Source organism: Calonectris borealis, chromosome 3 (genome assembly GCF_964195595.1).
Source record: "Calonectris borealis chromosome 3, bCalBor7.hap1.2, whole genome shotgun sequence".
Lineage (NCBI taxonomy): Eukaryota > Metazoa > Chordata > Aves > Procellariiformes > Procellariidae > Calonectris > Calonectris borealis.
Window position 1 is genome coordinate 28,427,417 of NC_134314.1, and position 12,631 is coordinate 28,440,047.

Here is a 12,631-nt window from a genome sequence, read left to right on the forward strand (position 1 = left end):
CTGCTTGTTCTTCACTATCTGTAAATAGGAAGTTTTTGACACAGTGAGAAATACATCTGCAGAACTATGCCGTACATAATTCACTCCTAAATCCACCACCAGAGAAACAAAAGGGAGAACTTGAATGCAAGTCAGAAAGGAGAACTGCTACTAGCATTAGAGAACAGAGAAATATAGGTAGCTAGAGTTTTAAAGTGCATTTGCCGTTTCAAATATTTATTCAGCAACAGGAATATGAGTAGACTAAGCAACAATAACTCGTTTGGTACTATATGAACTTAGTGCCATTAATCAAAGCTTATTTTGACCAATAATGATACAATGGTGTATGTGAATTCCTATTTCCAATACAAACTTTTAAAATAATGCGTTTCTTAGATATTAACAAACCTGCTACAAAGGTCTAATTAAAAGCTTTTTGTGTCATGTAAGAATGAAGGGGTTCCCTTCACCAAGGTAAGAACATAAGAAATATTAGCGAGAATGCAAATAGTGATAAAGCATAACTAAAAACAAACAAACAGAAAAAAATAGAATAGTAAAAACCAGCACTAGGAAGGCAAACCCTCACAAAACGTGGTGTGTACCTCCAAGGGATGCAGTTTTACCACTCCTAATTCATGTTTCATGTCTTCCCCATGTCTAATAGTTTGTCTGGAACTGTGTAGGTTCCTGTTTCTCAATTTGTCCCTTTCAGATGTTCCAGGGATTTGGCTTGCTTTATCAAAAGTTATTTGGAACTGCGTACTCATCTGAGAAACAAACTCTGTAAAAGATTGTGGGCTTGCATCTTCTTCTAGTGATTGGTTTATTCTTGACATCTGGAACTGCACCCCTCTCGGTATCGTATCATCAGCGCTCATGTATAATGTATTTTCTTCTATTTGCTCAGATTTAAAACCTGATCTCTCCTGTTTCTGCATTAACAAAGGCGAGCTAGGTTTTGCATGTGGAGGAAGCTGTTCAAATTCTCTGGCTGTGGTGCCACTCAGGTAATTGAAATCATTCCCTCTTCTCTCACAGCTCAATTTCAACCCAGAATCTTGGAGTTTATTATTTTGCTGAACTTCATTCTGAAACAAAAGAAACCTGTGTTCACTCTCCTTGACCTGCAGGTCCATCTTCTGTTTCAAGCTCTCAACTGTGCGCTTCTGCACTTCCAATTCTTCCTCAAGTTTCCTGCACTTCTGGTGACAGTCCATTTCAGCCTGCTTCCCTTGCTGTAGTTGTTCATGACATTTTTTAAGCCTTTCTTGCAGGTCTTCCATTTGCATCTTGTACAACATGATGTTTTCCTCAGCCATATGCTTTTCCTGCTGAAGAGCAACACATTCTAGTTTTATACCAGAAATGTCCTTTTCTGTGATGCTATGGGATTCCAGTAATTTTTCAACTTTTTTCCTAAATTCCTCTGCAGAGTGTTTAAACTTAATGGATTCTTCCTGAAACAGAATCATCTTCTTGCGTGCCATTTGTTCATCCAGAGTCTTCTGATGGAGTTCATCCTGTAATTTTTTTAATTTACTACTTAGCTCTTGTATATGAGCTTGCTGTAGTTGTATCTTCTGCTCATTCACCCTCTTTTCCATAGTTAGAGCATTCATTTGGGCATTTAGATTTTTAACTTCCCGGTCAATGGTTAGAGTGGAAGCACTTTGTTTATCACATTTTTGTTTATATTCACTAGCCAAGTCTTTTGTTTTTGCTAGATCAACTTCTAGGCTTTTGATTTTACATATGAATTCTTGCTCAATTATTGTTTGCTTGTGCAATTGTTCATTTGTTGTACGCAGTTGCTCTTTGAAACCATCTGCTAGGGCTTTTAATGCATCATTTTTCCTCTGAATACTCTGTTTTTCCAAAGTCATCTTCGCTGATTCAGATTGAATTTGCTTCATCAGTAGTTTTGTTTCAGTGTTCCATTTATTAAGGTCCTCTATCTTTCGTTTCAATGCTTCTGACGCCTGATTACTTTTGGCTAATTCATGCTTCAGCATCTGAATTTCCTGCTGGTTTTCTTTCTCTACTTTTGTTTTTTGAAGCAACTGTTCTTGAATTTTCTTATATTGGTCCTGAAGATTATTTGCTTCTCCTTGGCATGACTGTGTTCTGTGTTCAGCTGCCAACTTCTCTTTTTGAAGAGAACTGATTTGTGAATTTAAATGTTTGATAGTGATTTCAGTTTTTGTCTGTGATCTAGTTAATTCCTCTACTTCTCTTTTTAGCTGCATCTTTTCTTGCTGAACAGATTTCAGCTCCTCCTGATAGTTTATCTTAATTTTCTTAAGATCTATAGCTTCTTGCATCACCTCTTCAGCTTTACCTGTGGTTCTATGTAGCTGCTTGTCCAGTTCTTTCAACTGTTGCAAATATCCCTGCTCTACTTGGTCTTTTTCCTCCAACTTAATTTTTAGGCATTTAAGTTCACTATTGACTTTATCTAGTTTTTCTTTTAATAAACGAGACTTTTCTTCTGTTGATGATTTCTGAAGCTCAATTTCATTCAGTTCATATTTCAGGTCTTTAATAGTTTTATCAGCTTTTTTGTTAGCAAGGATTAGCTCATCTATCTTCTGTTTAAGCTCGTCTACTTTTTTGGCTTCTTGTTTCTTCTGGAAACTTGTAATTTCAGAATCAGTCCTACACTCGTTGCCTTGCCCAGCCATGAAATTTGGCAGGGAAGTTTCTCTAGTTACAGAGTACCTGCCTTCAACAACCTTCCTTCTGGCTTCAGTTTTCTCTTTTTCTTGCAGTTTTATTTCTGATAGATTCCCTTTAAATTCAAGATCTTGTTCCATTTGCTTTATCAGTTTCATAAGTTTCTCCTCTCCCTCTGTTTTTTTCTTCAGCTCCTGCATTAAGGTTTTTTTTTGTTGCTCTAAATCATGAAGATTAGTATCTTTTCTTCTTAGATGCTCTTCAAGGTTTCTTCTGGTAAAGGTGCTTTCTTCTATTTGATTTCGAAAAGCACGGAGGTTTTCTTCCAGTATACTTCTTTGAGTCTCTGCCTGAAAAATGAGCTGCCTTACACACTCCAACTCCTGCTCTGCATCTGCTTTCTCTTTCTCAATACTCTCTAGATCTATACGACACTGCTTTGCCTCTTGCTCTGCCTTGGTCTTCTGAAGACAGATCTCTTCCATATCCTTTTGCTGCTTCTTCCGCTCTTTTTCTGCGGCTTCCCTCACTCTAGGGAGCTCCTGTTCCACTTGGAATTTTTGTTTCTTCATATCCTCCAACATCTCCTCAAGTGTTTTTACCTTTCCCATGAGTTTTCTGTTCTCATCAATTGTGCTATTTTGCTGTGCCATTAGTTCTGAATATGCCTCACGCACTGATTCTTCCTTATTCTTTAAAATCTGTAAAAGAACGGGATAAGTTGGAATGTACCTTTTGTAATACAGCAAATGAAACATGTTAGGCTCTTTGAAAAGCAGCATGGAAAATACTTACTCAGATATATACGGTACGTCCAGAAAGTAGGACAAGTAGTTCCCACCACCATCACCTTCTCTTGATACAGTAAGCTTCAGGAAGTTACCATTAGCCAAATATGAAACCCTTCATAAAGACATCCACAAAGCGAAGAAGTCCTGAAGCCTCTCACTTCAGTTAGATGCCTCTTAGCGGTAAGCAGCGTCAAACAACAGCTTGCATATGCTTTTTCTCCAAACAAATAGGTACGGCAAACAGCGAGTCAAACACTATGTGCAAGAATTCCCAAGGAGGAAGTGGCCTACCATTTCTGGATCAGTTCAGTAGAAATTGGAAGAAGGATTTTATGCTTGCAAGCACAAATAACACAAGAGAAGTCTGGAAATCCCCTCCAAGAAAAGAAACGGTGTCTAGAGGTAGAGCCAAGACGCATCAGCTCCAGGAAGAGAAGTACTGTATCTAAACCCAGTGTATTTACGCTCCATAGTGTGCTCCACAGTCCCAATGCCTCCAACTGGCTCAGCTGGGGCACTGGTAAGAGCACAGCTGCTCTGCAGTGTAGACACAGTTAGAAGTATAAACATGGTAATTAGGAAAATCCTAGTGAAAACCAGTCAGCTAATAGTCTCCGTATGTTGGCAGATCAAGGGAAACTCTTGTAAGATGTGTATTCACCAGCAATAATATGGTTGAAACTATACATACCTTGTCTTCATTAGCATTATCACGGCGTTAGTTACCAAATGTGAGCTAACATGAGGTAAGAACACATCTATATTCCTATGATCATACAAACATGGCATGAAGAGTAATTAGAGCAACATTTTCAAATAAACAAAAAGTTGGTTTAGTTCAAATTTACCAGATTTACTTATTTTTCATATGATAATGAAACTTATTTCCTAAAAGGCTAATGCAAAGGCAGCTTCTTCAGTTCCTCTCCATATTTCCCATGTCACAATTTTGAACAGACCCCAATGGATAAAAAACATTTAAAATGGTTTCTTATCAGATCTCCTTTTATGCTCCCATAGCCACAAAATCTAACGTATTATGCTTGAAAAAGAAGAACTAAAAATAGATACAGTCACAAACTATATCTTGTTAGCTTTCATTATTTCTAATTGACATGGCTGAGCATCAGCTGGGTGAAGAAAAGGATGGTAATTAGATAGTAATACAAAAATAAATTTATAAGAACTTAAAAAAATGTAAGCATCTCAAAATGCAAAGTAATTAATATCATTAGCATAGTCATTGTTTAAATTACGTTCAATCAACTTTAAATCACTTGACCTTGACATATTTTGAGATTCAAATGTTGATTTATATTGGTTTAGAATCATTCTTAAATTAACTGTTTCATTTGCATTGCATAAAAACTCTGGTACCTTAATAATAGTTGTGCTCTTTTTCTCTGCATTATCACAGGTTTTTTTTTTTTGCTTTTCTTTTTTTTCAAGTGAGGCTTTTTTCCCTGTTTTTTCGCAGAATGGTTTCTGGAGCTCAGCGTTTTTTCCAGGTACCTTTGTGCTATGATCCTTATCTCCCCTGTCCATTTCTGCAACTAGCAATAAACCTTTACATTTCTGACCCTGTTCTAACTTGTCTTCTCCACTCTGCTTCTCCCCGCTTACATTTATGTTGTCCAAACCACAAATTTTACCCTGTGATATTTTCTTCTCACTTACTTCCTCATCATGACTCAAAAGCTTTTTTGCTAATCCATGTTCTGATAATGGAAAATAATCCTCTCCTCCAGAAATAATTTCTGAGAGCGCTATATTTGCATTTAAATCACCAGTATTTCCTAACAATTCCATACCTAAACTTGGATCACTCTGCAGTGGTGACACTTCAAAATCTAATGGATAAGATTCAGAGACTTTTGCTGCATACTGAGTCTCTAAAATATTTCCGGAAGAAACAGCCAAAATTTCTTGCATTGTACTCTGGGCTTCATTTGGATTTAAATTTGTTTTTTCTAGGATTTCGTTTTCTGCTATGAAGTAATTTTTATCTAGAGATGCTCTGTGCAGTTTGTTTGTATCCCTTTCGACACTACCAGAAATGCCAGGATTGCTCACAGACTGGAAATTTAACTTTGTTTTTTCACCTCCATTGTGTACTGCCCACTCTCTGAAAGAGGATGCAACTTTCTCTAAAGGTGTTGCATCCCTTACACCTGAGAGAGAGTCACCTTTTTCACCACACACTTGAAGTTCTCCGTCTTCAGAGTTTAAAGTATTATGGCTATTACTTTCTGTAAAGCAATGTTCTTTACACTGACATTCAAAATGAGTTCTTGGTGAAAAATGTTGCTGCTTGTAAGGGCTGATATCCAGGGCATGCTTTCCAGTTTTTGGAGTAACTTCATCTTTCTTTGCTGTTAGCTCAAAATTAGTTTCTGATTGCATCTCACATCCTTCCTTTGTTGGAACATCACTCCCTGCCTTCCTTGAACAATTTTTTCCTGTGGTTTTGTGTATCATTTCCACTTCAGGCAACTTCTTTGATACTCCCTCTGTTTTCTGTCTCTCTCCATTAACGATTTGCTCATTTAACATTTCACCAGGATCGTTACTCACACTCACACAGATCTCAGCTGAAACAAAACAATCTTTTCTACCATTTTCTTCCTCTTTACTTTGATTACCAAAACCCACTAAATTCTCTTGCTCTGTATGTAGCTTATTTTCTCTGTTGCCACTAATGCTACTTTCTTGACCACTGAAATTTAAAAATCGCTTTAATGTTCTATTAGTTTTGATTTTATCATATCTGTCTACATCTAATTTTCTTCTGTCGATTTCCAATTTATTTTCTGTGTGTTTAGGTTTACTGGAAGAGTTATCTTTTTGCAAATATTCCACATCCATCATGCTTTCATTAGGTGTGTTTTCCTCTCTGAATTCAACAGCTTCATTACATCCCAAACGTTGAAAGACTTCAGCTGACTTCACAGGTTGCTGGAGTTCACTCTCCTCTGGTAAGCTCTGAGCATGACAGCACATGGATTAAACTGAGATATCATGGAAAGGATCTTATTTTTTTCCTTATTCTGTGCATTCATAACACCATTACTGAGGGTTAGGAAGAAAGATTGGCATGGAAGAAAATCTTGGAACAATCACAGACTTCAGAGGTCTGATCCCAGAAGCAAAAAATTATTATTCTTTCTTTGAAAAGGATTATTCACTTTCTGATTTGCTACCCTGATGACAAATTAAAAACCCATCAAATCACTTTGAGACTGGAAACCTACTTAGGTTATCTTCAAAGAAGCTATCAAAGATTTAGAAGGCTGCCGGAAGGTGGAGGAGAATGGAAGATGGGGAGTGTTTGATTTCCAAAAAAGCAGTCCTGGAGATTCAGAGCAGACTGAAACTCAAAAGAGTTTAAAAGATTCCATTTGCTCTTGAAGAACGTGAAGCCTATTGGCATTCACAGGTTTCTTGATCCTTGTTTCAATTCTTGTTCTTTTTTCACTTTTTACCCTTGATACCACTAGCATTATTAATCATCCAAATCCTCAGTTATAATGGCTACTTATTAACAAACATTATCTATTTCCATCCATATGCTCCACCACCTCATGACGCACAAAGATACATGCTGTTACTGCTACAGTTTGTCCAGAGGTATTCAATAGCAAAAAAAGCCAATAAAGACAAAGCCAGCAACAGAATTACAAAACATTCATTTAAGAACTCTGATTTTTTTCTGCAATAACAACATTAAAATTTATACCCTTATGAGAGTGATCTCCAATTTTATGTAATTTATATAGGACTACATTTAATATGAGCACAATTAAATACAGGACTATATTTTATATGGGCATTATTTTACAGATATGCACTGTATAGATTATACTAAACCACTGTAGTCCTTAAGGAATGACAAATCTCTTTCAGAGCGAAACATTTCCAAAGAAAGTGAAGAATTTTTTTTTTTTTTTGCAATTATGTGGAAGGTTGATTCTGCAGTAAGCATGTATTTTGAGTAATTTGTCTGCTCAATTTCAGTAACCTACTCTTGTTAATAAGATTAAACGCTAAGCATAAGTAAAATGCTGTTTGACCGCAAGGAATCAATACAGTAGAAAGGTAGAAGGAAAAAAAAATCTAAACATGTCAAAGAAACTTAAGAAATTAATTAAGAGGGCATCGCATCTCCCTGTTTAAAGAACTCACTTAGATGTTGTTAAGTGGACCAGAATGCATACTATGGAATATTAAGGCCTACATAGGATATCAATGCTGCATGCACACTAAGTTTGCCCTCATCTTAATGTCTGCATTTATCCAAAAGATCAAGCCCTAAAATTTTAAAGTATTAAAATATACTGTACGTAACTACATCTCCATCAGAATTTAATGAATCATATGATCCTTCTAGCTGGAAGAACTGGTAAAATGTATGGATGGCACAGAATTTTGCTTATCTGAATGATAACGGTGTAATTTAACACTCCTACATTCCTGTATAAAGTGCAGTATATAAGGAATTTTAGTCTTTCATATCTGCTGCTAACTTTGTGAATAATTCCAACAGGTATATTGCTCTTTGTTTGCCTAGCTGTTCTTTTTGCTTGGTTGGCTGCCAAGTGAAGACTTACCTCTTCCTCTTCCAGTCTTTTCAAAGAGTCACCTGCAAACTTAATATATTGGGTCATCAAGGTCACTAAGGCAGTATAACGAGTCCGTAAATCCATGAACTGCAGAGAAACAAAGGGGGATGGGGAGAGAGAGGGAAACGCTCCCATTAACCTTCAAAGAAGTGATAAACATTACTCTAGAACCTATCTCGATTTTGATTCCAAATCCTGATTGTGGAATCCAAAGTCCTAATTTTGATTCCAAAGTTGAATGCCATCAGCAGGGTGTACTTGCATGAATAAATCCTAAGGATTTATGAGCAGATCCAGAAGAAGAAACAGAAGACAATGTTTTGACTTCACAGTCACTTGATTCTTCCCCCCTGTAAGAACACGTTATAAGAGGGACAAGCAGTGCTGGCCACTATTCTTCTCTCTAACAGTTAGCAGGGAGACAGATTTCTCTTTCCCACCCAAATGCGGCTGATTTGCCTTGGAATCTGTCAAAGTGTCCAGATCTGGTAAGTTTTACCATAGCAAAGATGAAAGCTCCCCGTTTACTGTGATCAAGATCCAGCCCAGAGGTAGTTCTAAACAGTTTTACTAAGGTACATTTCTCATACAGTTTTTTATAATTTGGGGAACTTTTGTTCATTAACAGCAATATACCATCTCATTATCTAAATACTGCATAATGACCGATAGGATATTTATCACATCATAAATCTACAGAGAAAAAAAAATCTTGCTTGGGCTACCCTATTTCATCATTAATAAATCCTAAAACCCATTCTTGTTTTTACTCTGTTTTAAGCAAAGACTCAGAAAATCACGTTTTCCTATCATAAGAAATCCATTTACCTCTTGAATAATGAAGTCTGATGAGCTTTGCATTCTTCGGCGTTTCACTGGAGATTTTTGTTGGGAGTCAACCATAGCTCTGTAGGTCATAGTCTGCAACTCATAGTCCTGTAAAAAGAGAAAATACACAAAATGATCAGCATTCCATGTGATACTGACACTAAAAAAAAGGATTCTAAGTATCATGTTATTTATTACCTTCACAGCAGCTGAATATTGTTCTGAATATTTCTGGCATTCATCTATTTTGCTTTGTTTCATTTCAATCTCAGAAACCAGCATCTGTAAAAGATGAATCTACATCTTCATCTTAAAAAGTGATTTTTATTACTATTACTAGCCTTTCTACTTTATCTAACATCACGAAATTTACATAATATGCTCATTTCCATGTGTGTACAAGTAATTACATGCTCAAGTCCATGTCCTGGCTTTGTCAGGCTTACAGAAGTAGTGAAAAAACCCTGCCAGGTTTAACAGCTGGTGAGTGAACTTAAAAAGAAACCAGGACTATACCACTTCACGCATATAATTTTTTATTGTGTCTCTTATTTTAGCTGCATTTCCTTCTTGCAGGAGAGAGTTGTTGAGTTTAGCTCTGCCTCCATGAAAATATTTTTACATCCATAATTACTAAGAGCAGTACTGAATAAAAAATTATGTGATAAGGAGAGTCCAGAATTGTAGGCACTCTCTAAGGTTTTGCTCTTCTTGCAGATTTGAAGACCAAAACAACCTGGTCTATAAAACGGCTATAATCGGTGAGTGATACATTCATGATGTTAGCTGCATTGTAAACATAAAACCGTAAAAGCTGGTGATTATTTGCAATTTTAGAATAAGGGCTGAGAGACATAAGCACTTCCCATCAAGAAGTAAGACTGACATGACTGGGTTCAAAAGATATTTTAATTTTTTTTCAGTCATTAAAGCAGTGCTTTCCTACAATGAGATCCCTTTCATACCTTATGTTGGTTCAGCTGTTTAGCCAATGCTTTGCTATTTTCAGGATGGATTTCTTGAATCTTTCGCTGAGTATCTTCCACTTGTTGAATCCACGTATCCAAAGAATTGTAAGTATCTTTGTAATACTTCAGAGATTTATTAATACCTTCTAAGTCACGCAACCTGATTTTATTTTAGAAGACAAGCCAAAGGAAAGAAGATGAATATAAAATATAAAAAGTACAACACTAAGCCAAATACAGCTTTAAAGGCTTCGGATGCCTTAGCTCTCCTATAGCTCACACTATAAACATACTAAAATAACACTAACTAAACAGTAAATTAACTTCTCAAACATCAAGATTCCCAGCTTGAAGAAACCTTTTCATTTGTCATAAATGAAAGAGAGATCCTCCTACAGAAGAAATTCTGTATATATCCCTCATTAGTGAGCAAAACTGCTTGAAACTCCATGAGCACAGGAATCCCCAAGCAAGAGGGAGGGCTCTGCAACAGCAATTAATTCTGTTATAAGAAGTGAGAGTATTTCAAATGTGGCCTATTTGAATCAAGAAGGGAAAAAGCTTTACTGGAGGTTAAGTAGCGGTTCGCCATACTCTGTACCTCCCACAGAACAACAGGAGTTACACTAAAACCAAAGCTTTTAAACATTCTAATGTAGGAAAGCAACTGATCCTCTTGGGTAAGTCCATTTTTAAATCACGATTTTGACCTGAAAAAAGAGTGCTGTGTATTTGTTGAAAGTGGTTTCCATACCGACGAGAATACTGACAATTTTTCTTTCACGGTCCTTATACTTCAAAGATCATATAAATACAACTAATCCAAAACACCGCACGATTATGGATAAACATACTTATTTAACAAGTTTTTATAGTGTGATTTGGAATGAATAGTTTGAATCGCACTAGTGTTCTCAAGATGCCATAAGGAGACTGAAAAAGAGCAAGCAAAGGAAACAGTATTGCTCAGGTTTCATACTTAAGTATGTTTTAAAGCTAATAACCATGAAAAAGAGAAAGGATCATGGTAACTGCAGCCAATATTTGTACATACTTTTCATATAATGATCATCAGTGTCAAGCTGTTAGGAAGCAGCAGAGCAAATATTTGCAGAAAGCAGCTTGTTTACAGCTACATGCTGCAACTACCACAATCTGTCCTATTTACACTAGAAGTCACTATGTATTAACAGTCATTTTTCAGCATATTCTATACAGGATATGGCCCTGTGAGGAGAGCATGTGGTTCGTGTTTGCCTTGTGAAGAAATAAGGACACTTCAGTACCTCATAAAACTACTGTTTTTTCACTTAAATACTGTCACGCTATCAGATGACGAAAAATCTGAGGTGGATTTAAAGCTAGCCGTTCTGCAGTCAGCTTTAAATAAGTCAGCTTTTGCCCATCTCCCTTTTAACTTCTAGCAATGTTAAATAGAGACAACTAAATTAGTTAATTACAAGTGAATAACTTCAGTATTACACCTGTACGGATATTTGCCCCTTAAAAAAGGGGGACAAAAATGTGAAAGGTTGTTGTGTGAAGTTTTACATGAAAAGCACTATCTTTGATGCTCTTGTTCAGATTATCTATAATGACAAACTAAAGTAGATTTTAAAGGAAATAAATTCAGGCTGTATATTACACACTTCCTTAACTTGCCCATACTTTTTCCTTCAGTCTCTATAGCTCTGTTTCCTTCCAATATAGGAAACACAACTATAGAGACTGAAGGAAAAAATATTTCCAGGAATGTCATGCATAGACATCTCCTTCAGAATTACAGGTAGGTGTGTTCTGCTGTACCTGTACATCTGCGTAGGCATGTGCATTTGAGTAATATTCTCCCATATCATCATAACGGTAATACTGAAGGGCTGAATTTAGAGCAACATCTCAATTGGATATTGAGGCTGCATGAAAACAGTTGCACACCAAAAGAAAATACTGGCACTTCACCAAAAGTCATTCCAACAAAATTATCACAGAAGTCAATGGAAGCTAAGGAATTCCAGACTTAGCACTTGAGTCATTAAAAGCAAGTTAACATGAATCCAATCATAACTGATGAATCAGATCATCAGTTTAGCCTGTCAGAACTAATTATGTGGAGAAACAGATGGTATTTCCATAGGACAGCAAGCCATTTCTGCAGGCTTTTTTTTGAAAGAAAAAAGACAATTTATCTCTACTGTGTCGCAGTAAGTTATAAGTAAATAAAGTTTCTATATCTTGTTAATCTTTTGGTGCTCAACAGTCACAGACATTTCCTGTGGAAAAGTAAGACAACGATGTCAACAGCACAGAAAAGGTGAATCCTTGATCTTAGCGCTTTTCACAAATAGTTCAGAAAACTATTCTGACCTATTTTAACATTCATTTCTGATTATTTTTCCTCAGAAACAATAAAAACAGTATAAAACGTGAACAGATTATAATAAAAAGTTATACAAACCTATTTTCAATTTGAGAATGAATGTTTTGCCACCTCTCGGCTAACTGATCAACTTTTTCTTTATGCCAGTCAAAGTCAAGATCACGTTCCTTGTGCATTTTAAACATCTGATCACTGATCATCTTTGCCTTCTGCAGTTCATCTTCTAAGGCATGGAACACTTGTCTTTTCTCATCTACTTCAGATCTCCATTGCTAGTATGTGATAAATGATAAATTGTAAATAACTCCTAAATTATGACACTATTTTAGATATTAGTATTTTACATGAATAAAATGTATAAATGAATAAATGAAAAATGTTTAAATGAAT

General features: G+C 36.1%; 2 protein-coding genes across 6 annotated transcripts in view; both read right to left on the reverse strand.

Moving 5' to 3' along the window:
• DST (dystonin) overlaps window positions 1-12,631 on the reverse strand; it is a 313,438-nt gene that overhangs the window by 124,629 nt on the left and 176,178 nt on the right. For all 5 annotated transcript variants that reach the window (XM_075145250.1, XM_075145248.1, XM_075145253.1 and 2 more), the window contains 5 exons: window positions 12,320-12,513; window positions 9,862-10,024; window positions 9,095-9,178; window positions 8,897-9,004; window positions 8,057-8,155 (listed from right to left, as the gene is read on the reverse strand). In XM_075145250.1, the coding sequence (XP_075001351.1) occupies window positions 8,057-8,155; window positions 8,897-9,004; window positions 9,095-9,178; window positions 9,862-10,024; window positions 12,320-12,513 (648 nt within the window). The remainder of the gene's footprint in view (window positions 1-8,056; window positions 8,156-8,896; window positions 9,005-9,094; window positions 9,179-9,861; window positions 10,025-12,319; window positions 12,514-12,631) is intronic.
• On the reverse strand, window positions 4,548-7,398 carry LOC142080208 (uncharacterized). The gene has a single exon (XM_075145254.1). The coding sequence runs from the start codon at window positions 6,447-6,449 to the stop codon at window positions 4,656-4,658; it is 1,794 nt and encodes a 597-aa protein (XP_075001355.1). The 5' UTR covers window positions 6,450-7,398; the 3' UTR covers window positions 4,548-4,655.